General features: G+C 40.2%; 1 protein-coding gene across 1 annotated transcript in view; it reads right to left on the bottom strand.

The window, feature by feature from the left end:
- The window catches only part of LOC109966579 (uncharacterized), a 16,525-nt gene extending 7,918 nt beyond the window's left edge, over positions 1-8,607 (bottom strand). Inside the window, exons 1-2 of the mRNA XM_020611515.1 lie at positions 8,566-8,607; positions 5,574-5,786 (exon numbers count right to left, since the gene is read on the bottom strand). Of these exons, the coding sequence (XP_020467171.1) occupies positions 5,574-5,786; positions 8,566-8,607 (255 nt within the window). The remainder of the gene's footprint in view (positions 1-5,573; positions 5,787-8,565) is intronic.
- Between the last annotated feature and the right edge of the window lie 982 nt (positions 8,608-9,589).

Below are 9,589 nucleotides of genomic sequence, written 5' to 3'. Positions count from 1 at the left end.
CCAGGGTGCTTATTAAAGCTGCCTCCATCCTCAAAGATCCCACCCACCCCAGCACGGACTGTTCGCCTTCCTAAACTCCTGCCAGAAGTTCAGAAGTGTGAAATGTAGGACCACTAGACTGAAAAACTCTTTCCTTCTGCCATCAGACTCCTAAACAGCTGAGGAGTTTATTTCCAGGAAATAGGTCATGTACTGTTTACATTCTCAGTTTGCACATGCATAATTACACATTGACTGTTGACTGCTGCACATGCTGCTCCCATGCAGCATACATTCTCTATTATATTCTTCTATATTTTTTTATTATATTGCTGCATTTGCAGCTTAAAAGTGCCTTATATTTTGTTATTTATTTATCTACTTTATATTTCATTTGTATTTTGTGGCATTCATGTGGACGGCAAAGTAAGAATTTCATTGTACAGAAAAACACATTTCCTAACTGTGCATATGACAAACACTTTGACCTTGACCTTGACCTCTTACAGGAAACTCACCTAACAAATGCTGAATCACAAAACCTCACATTTAAAACAATTTAACAAACTATTCTCATCAACATACAATAGCAGGCTGTGAGGTGTCTCAACTCTAATTAATAAAAATATCTCACTGGTCCATAACACATCCACCATTGACCCAGAAGGTAGATTTATCATTGTTAATGTTTTGATTAACCACACAACATACACACTTGCCAACATTTACGGCTCTAATAATGATGACCCATCTTTTTTCCATATTTTTTTCTCTTTACTGCACAACTTTACAAACATTATTGATGGAGACTTACACTGTTATACACCCTAGAAATGATCGATCCAACTCCTCCACCCAATATGCAACAGAAATCACTATTCATTCAATCATAATTAGTGACCACGCTCCAATCTCGCTCAAATTAAATACTCAAATCCCTATTAAACCCTTTAAAAGATGGTACTTTAACACATAATTTCTTTAAGATGTGGATTTTGACAGTTATATTAAAAAAAGAGTGGGCATTGTTTCTGGAGATGAATGACTCTCCAGGAACCTCACCCTCTCTACTATGGGAAACAGGAAAAGCAGTAATTAGAGGAAAAATAATATCATACTCCTCATACAAGAAAAAACAACAAGAATTGGAAGACAATTTAGAACTAAAAATAAAAACAACTGACAGAATCATATTCAAATAACCCTACTGAACAAATACAGAATGAATTGACCCACCTCAAACGTATTATACACAAAAAAAACACAATTCCTAATCCAACAACTCAAATACAAGCAGTTTCAATATAGTAACAGAATAGGTAAATATTTGGTAAATCAACTACAATGTAAAAAAGAAAAGGCAATCGCCACATCTATAGTTGACTCTACAGGCAAAACTGTTAATAATCCACAGGATATCAACAACGTATTTAAGGCATTTTATAGCAAACTATACTCCTCTGATCACGAACCAAACCCATCTGAAATAGGTAATTTCCTAAACAATATAAAATTACCAACACCATCAAGAGAACAAACCGATACCCTAGATGCCCCCATCACTCTGGAAGAATTCCACAAAGCACTGAAATCCATGCCAAATAATAAATCACCAGGACCTGGCGAATTCCCTGCTGAATTTTATAAACACTTCTGGCAGATTTTATCACTGCTATTTCTTAGAGTTACCACAGAAATTAAAACTACCTCTACAGTCCTGACACATACAGTATGAATATGGCTGCCATGACACTCCTCCTGAAACCCAATAAAGACCCAACCCACCAGTTACCGTCCTCTGTCACTTATTAAAACACAGATCTAAAAATTATCACCAAAGCACTAGCCACTAGAATAGAGACAGTTACCCCAGCAATAATCCACCCAGACCAAACAGGCTTCATTAAAAGTAGGCACGCTTCGGACAACACCCATAAACTCTTTAACTTAATCAACCTGTCATATTGCTGCTGCTACAGGTTCAACAAGAACAACAGACAGTGCGTAACAACAAGAACAAACTAACACCATAATTGTATCTTTAGATGCAGAAAAAGCATTCAACAAAGTTAACTGGTCATTTCTATTCAGCACACTACGAAGGTTTGGTTTTGGAGAGTCTTTCATCCACTGGATTAAAACACTATATACATTACCAAGAGCTACAATAACCACAAATGGTATAACCTCGCAAAGTTTCATACTCCACCGGGGAACTAGACAAGGATGCCCACTCTCACCATCTCTATTCGCCATCTTCATTGAACCTCTAGCAGCAGCAATTTGACAGAATAATAGCATCAAAGGAATACAAGATGCTAGATCACAACATAAAATTAGTCTCTATGCGGATGATTTACTACTATATCTATAGGACCCCTACAATTCACTACGAGAAACTTTCTCCATTATTAATGCATTCTCCAGGATCTCTAACTACACAATAAACTGGAATAAATCCACCATATTGCCACTCTCTGAAGATGCCTGGCAGCCCAAGACTGTCCCTACCACTTCACACTGGCAACATTAAATATTTAGGCATCTGTATTTCCGCTAGGCTGTCAGAACTTTTGAACCTTAACTACACCCTTCTGCTAAAAAAGATAGATGACTTCAAACGCTGGTCCAACCTCCCACTGTCACACATTGGCTGAATTGCTACAGTCAAAATGAAAACTTTACTACAAATTAACTACCTGTTTTCCAGTGACGTGCGGTCAGGGGAGGCAGGTGAGGCAGAGCCTCCCCTGTCAATCTTGAAAATATAAAAAAGTTAACCATAAAATATAATAAATGTTAATATTTGTCAGCTGGTGTGTGTTGTAGCCCCTTTTGCCATTCGAATCTGATGTTGAAGGATTTTTTTTCAATAAAGAATACCAGAATTTCCATATGTCCTGTTCAAATACATGGAGGAGATGCGCGATGAGGCAGCACTTTGCTGTGCCTCTCGGTGGATCGTGTAATCCTCACAAACTGTATGCGATGCAAATAGTGTGTCGCTGTCCCTCTATATATCGCAAATAAAATGCTTTCAAACACTCTGATTATATGCTCTGCCTTGCCATAATCTGGATAATGTATAAAATGTAGTTCTGTAACGTGTTTAGGCTCGCAGATTAACCATAAAACCCAGTTAAAAAGTTATTCGGTGAGGCAAACAGTACGCCTGCCTCAAGGCGAGGGCGCTAGTAAGCCCACAGATTCTTGCGCTACCTACAATCTTTTTCGTGCTTGTTTATATTTCCTTTACAATCCGCCTTATCAAAATGGAAGATTACATTTCCAGGCTGAGAAAATTCGCAAATCTGGACTTTCAATCAAAACATTTTTGACAGTCTGGACATTTTTGTCCAGAAGGATCTTCTTTATTGAGAACATTTGGTTTAATATTGGATTCGAACGGTAAAAGGGTTTGTAATACATACCAGCTGACAAATGGATTTCGTGTACAAGTAAAGGTAAGACCATAAACTTTTATTATTTCTAGTTAGAAATAAGCTCAATTGGAATAAATTTTAACCTCAAATTAAATATGGGTCTGGGTTTGTGTGAAGAATGCTGATATGAGATAAACATAATGCATTGTCTGTTAACAGACAATTTGTTAACGGTTCATTTGTATTTGTAAATCTGACTGTAAAAGAGTCAGTGCCTCACCAGCTGTCAACCTCACCGCACGTCACTGCTGTTTTCAATGCATCCCACAACACCAACAGATAAATGGTTCAAATCACTTGATTCTCTAACTTCACAATTTTACTGGAATAATAAAAAACCCAAAGTTTCCCTGTCAACACTCCAGAAGAATAAATCACAAGGTGGCCTAGAAGCACCAAATATTGAGTATTATTTCCTAGCAAATCAATTACAATATTTAGTTAAGTGGATTCAGAAGGATAGTTGTAATAGCTCGTGGATAGAACTAGAACAAAATCAATGCAGAAATACTTCAGTTACAGACCTTGCCTTCCTACCATACTCAATTAAGTAAATGAACTATTTCAAAAACATCACAGTCTCTGCAACTCTGACAGCCTGGTGGAAAGCAAACAAAACCACTAAATCATCATTAACACCATGTAGATACAATCCAATTTGGCATAACCCTGACTTTCCAGTTAATAATAATCCCATCTACTTTCCAACACAAAGGAATAACTCACCTTCATCATCTATTTGAAAACAACCAGTTTATATCATTTAATACACTAGTCCAGAAGTACAGAGTTGGAAGAGGAGAATTTCTCCAGTACCAACAGTTAAAATCTATAATTGAATTAAAGATAATCAACAAGCCCCTGCAGCCTTCCATGCTAGCTGAGGAGATAATGAAATTTACAAACTCAAAGAAGATAATATCTAAACTTTATAAACTAATGTCAAATGCAGATGGAACAATAACATTCCCAATGACTAAATGGGAAACGGATTTATCCCCCCCCCAGCCCTGACTTCTGGACCGAGATTTGTAATATCTTTTCCATGACTACCAATATAAACTTACAGCTTATACAATACAAGACTATTTACAGGACTCGCATCACACAAGGTAAAATGTTGTCAGGATACCAGATGGGTTGAGTCAGGTCAAGTCTGCAAGGCAGGCAGGTTTTCGGCCTCAGCAGAAGATAAGTAAAATTAACTATTTGTCTCTGCTTCCAGTATTTATACTAAGCCAAGCTAACTATGTCCAGGCTGTAGCTCTGAACTTACACAGACATGAGACTGATAGTAGTCTTCTCTTGTCACTTTCTGAAAGTGAAAGAGTAAAAAAACATGTATTTTCCAAAAAGCTGAACTCCACTACGGTTAGATAACCAATGTGATTTTGGTAAAATACTGAAAAAATTAATTTGTCATACCCAAGTCACTGTTGGTGAAGCGAACTTGGGTTCTGCAGCAGGACAATGATCCAAAGCACACCAGCAAGTCCACTTCTGAATGGCTGAAGAAAAACAAAATGAAGACTTTGGAGTGGCCTAGTCAAAGTCCTGACCTGAATCCAATTGAGATGCTGTGGCATGACCTTAAAAAGGCAGTTCATGCCCGAAAACCCTCCAATGTGGCTGACTTACAACAATTCTGCAAAGATGAGTGGGCCAAAATTCCTCCACAGCGCTGTAAAAGACTCATGGCAAGTTATCGAAAACGCTTGATTGCAGTTGTTGCTGCTAAGGGTGGCCCAACCAGTTATTAGGTTTAGGGGGCAAACACTTGTTCACACAGGGCTATATAGTTTTGGATTTTGTTTTCCCTTAATAATAAAAACCTTCATTTAAAAACTGCATGATGTGTTTACTTGTGTTATCTTTGACTAATATATACATTTGTTTGACGATCTGAAACATTACAGTGTGACAAACATGCAAAAAGATAAGAAATCAGTAAGGGGGCAAACACTTTTTCACACCACTGTATAAGTGACATGATAAGAAAACAACTAGGAAATGGAGAACTGGGTGCTGAACAGCTAGCAGAGAAGAACAGATGATGGATGGATATGATGAGATAGGCTGAGCTACAGACGCTAGCGTCACTCCTGGTCTGGCCGGTGGGTGGTAGATGGGATCTGATGACTGTGTACCGACCTGGCTGGTGGAGGCTGGAAGGGTAGAGTGGAGTAATGGTCCGGAGATGGTAATCCGTGGTTGTGGTGGTGAGGAGGAGCAGGAGAGGTGTAGCAAGGAGCTGGGGGAAAAGCAGATATAAAATCCAGAATGCAAAAAACTAGTGACACGAGAAAAACACAAAGGCAAGAGAAACAAAGTGGCGCGGGTTGTTGGCATGAAAGCAACGACGAACTGACAAGGGAGTGGAAAGTGAATTGGGTATAAATAAGGTGAAGGACAGTGAAAACAGCTGGTGTCAATTAAAAAAACGAGTGGCAGGTGTGCAAGGTGACGTAATCCATCCATCCATCTATTTTCCTCCGCTTATCCGGAACCGGGTCGCGGGGGCATCAGTCTAAGCAAAGATGCCCAGACATCCCTCTCTCCAGGTGACGTGATCAGGGACCGAAAAACAAAGAGGGAAGTGAGAGAGGCAGGTGCAGCTGAACAAACCTGACAGTTGGCCTTTTCAATATTTAATTAGAGCACAATATTTCCCTAATTTTAAGTACTTTGGGTTCCCTAAACACAACTTTAAAGATGTTAATCATGCTTTGTTGCTGGGGGTGCATATTGGAGCAAAACAAATGAAAAACAGTGACACTGACTGACAATGACCAGTTTTGATGAGTTCATTATGAACATATATTGTCAGAACCTGTCAATATAAATGTTTCCTCTTCATGCTGATAACAATCCATGCAATATTATGTTTACTACAGACCTACTTACTAATGCACATTAGATGTATATACTATACACATAATGTTTAGGGGCTGATAATGCATAGGTTAATTGGCCATTCCAAAGTGTTTTATCAACTTCCTGCATCATCACCCAATTAGGAAAGTCTGTTGGAGTAAGTGGTGGAATAAGTTGAGCTGCTGATTTGTTCCTGATGACCCAGTGGAAACACACTGCACCCCTCTGAGCTCTGTTTTGATTATAGCACTGGCTGCTCCTCAGGAGCCAAGAAGCAACATCAAGTTCTGATTAATTTATTCCGGCTTTGGAACAACTTCCAGCAGCGGTCCCCTCTGGTTTTCAGATCAATAAGGAAACACCATGAAAATGAAATGTGTTTTATTTTCCATTAATTTTCAGATTTTTCTTCCACCAGAAACTCAGAAAATATAAGCAAGGTTTATTTACCATTCATGTGATCAGGGCTTAAATTTAAATTTACTTGCTTTTAACTTCTAACAGGCTTAAAATATTGGGATCTTATATGCCAATATTTCACAAACATTGTGCAGATTTCAGGCCAGTATTCTGCTGGTCTAATAACCCTTGTACCATACTTACACTGTACTTACACTGAGGTGGGAGGAGAGGCACAGTTGAGGCCGTGCGTATGCTGATTAGGCACTGTAGTGCAATTCTGGTGCTTGTTTTGGCCCCAAATAATGGTAGTAACACCAGCTACGACCACCGCATCACATTTCAAGGTGCATTTACAATTTTCTTGACAAGTGCGTCGGTTTGGGTACCCAAATGTATTGTAATGGCCACACCAAATTAAAATTAACCTTTAAATACACAACTGATCTGCTGGAATTCACTAAATAATTTGTGTACCATGAACATAATTTTTAAATAAGATAAACTAGTTCTCAGTATGTGGCTATAGATATAAATATGGTCAGACTGTCAGGATTGGAGCGTGAATCTGCTGATAATGTCGTGGGTAAACTCAATTAAATAGCCAGACGAGAATAAGTAAAGAAACACCATCTCTTTAATAAGAGCATTGACAATGAACAAAAAATGATACAACACATGGGTTAAATACGAAACGCACTTACAGGTCGATAATACAGTCCAGGGTCAGAACCAGCAAACACATACATCCAAGGAATCCAAAATGCGTTGTCCAAAAGGGAAGTTCGATAAGCCGATATACAGAGAAGCAGTCCGAGTTAGAAGGGCAAGGCAATACACGGTGGTCAAAAACAGAAATCCAGGGTCAGAAACTAGAGAGTCAGAGCTGGAGTCTAGAACAATCTGGCAGCGTTCTATTGAGGAAACGCTGCCTTTATGCTGGTGGACACAGGTGCGGGTAATCAGAAACAGGTTAAATTAATGTGAGTAATGATCAAAGTAAAAAGACCGGAACTGTGGTGAAACAAAAACAGGAAGTAACGTCAAAATAAAAGCACGACAGGAAGCAAACGGAACCGAGTCTTGACACAGACAGTGTTGGCAGCATTTGGCCTTACAGGATGCAGCCAGAGGTGAGTAGCAGTCGGTGTTTGGGAATCCAAATCCATGTTAAAAAATTACACATAATAACACATGAAAGCAGGGCAGCACGGTGGCACAGTGGTTAGCACCGTTGTCTCACAGCGAGAAGGTTCCGGGTTTGGGCCATGTGGAGTTTGCATGTTCTCCCCGTGCTTGCGTGGGTTCTCTCTGGGTACTCCGGCTTCCTTGCCCCCCCCCCCCCCCCCGTGCCCGTGCCCGTGACCCCATTCAGGGACTAAGCGGTAGAAAATGAATGAATGAATGAACACATGAAAGCATCTTATTGGGCTCAACAAATAAACACCCTGCAGACATCTCCATTAACCCTGTTACACAGCAGGTAAAGTTGTCAGGGTCGCCCTGTTTTGCCTGCCCTCTCTCACCTCCATACACCTGCCAGCTATCCTTATCATCACCACCTGTTGTCTATCCTGCAATTGCCCGCCTCCCATATCGACCCTGCCTTCCAACCAGCTCACTGCCAGTTCGTTGTTTGTTCCCATGCAGATGACTAGTGCCGTTCCTCCCTGTTACTGTCTTTATGTACATTCAGTTCAAGTTTGCGTCCTTTATTCTCTTAGCCTTCTCCTTGCCTATTCCAGACGTCAGCTCCCCTTTTGAATTATTAGCCTCCACACGGAGTTGTCATCCTCTGACCAACACCCATCGTTACCCCTCGGACTAGCATCCCTCTACCAGGTCGGTGCTCTCCTATCCTGTTTTTTACCTGCTCATCGTGTTCTCCTGCCTGTTCTTCTGCCTCAACCATCTCTACCTTGACCAGCCAGTGAGTGACCCTCCTGCTCCACAGCTCGACCCTGCTACATCCTTCATCATCTCTGCCTAAGATCAACACCTATACCCTCTACACCTATTCTGGACATTTATATGTGTTTTGACACGTTATCACCATTCTAATCTGTACCGTACTATTAAACACTGTTTATGTTGAAATCAGCCATCTGAGTCTGCTTCCTCTGTCACACCACCTTGTGTGGCATGCGGCCATAACAAAAGTCAGTCCGACCTCAGTGTGGCTGCTGTCACTGTTAAGTGACAGTTTCTTCAAATAAACAAGTTTCACACAGACATACCTTGTGTCTGGTTTTGCATTTTATGGTAATTTGATCAACTCTGAAAGCAGCTGTAGGTGGAGATAAAGTGGGTGACACATCCACTGGCTGTGAACTCTGGTGGACCATGGTCAGTTTCTCCACAAACATGTTACAAGATGATTTTATTCTATTACATTCAAAACTGTGATGTGTTTACAGGACCAGAGAGTTTAAATCTTCCGTGCATAAAAGCTGGTCAGTGATATTAGCAGACTACTGGGTGAATATTCATGTTGGGTGCCACTATAATAAACCATTTTGCCAGTTTCAGAATAGAGAACATAACTGGCAGGAGAAGAAGATACAGGGAAAGAATCTTTTCTTGCATATATTTCCATGTCCTGACACCAGTGACATCAATCAGTGAGGTTCCCATCCTGCTCTTTAAAGGGGATGAAAGAAGCTGCAATGATTGGACAGAACTAAAGCCAGCCCCGAGTCCATCTGCTCATGATGTATTCTTTCCTTAATAATGTAACGCCTGGCTGTGTACAGAATTGTTGTCTGTGGTCACCAAAAGGGCAAAACACAGCTGAACACATTATGCACTTGCATGTGTTTATTGGCTACCAGGGTACTTTTTCCACATGATACCAAATTGCAATCCAGCAACATTTGAGCTAGGTTAAACCTTTT

Source organism: Monopterus albus, unplaced genomic scaffold (genome assembly GCF_001952655.1).
Source record: "Monopterus albus unplaced genomic scaffold, M_albus_1.0 scaffold114.1, whole genome shotgun sequence".
In the NCBI taxonomy this organism is placed as follows: Eukaryota; Metazoa; Chordata; class Actinopteri; order Synbranchiformes; family Synbranchidae; genus Monopterus; species Monopterus albus.
The sequence above is the reverse complement of the archived record's forward strand: the minus strand, read 5'-3'. Positions and strand labels throughout refer to the sequence as shown.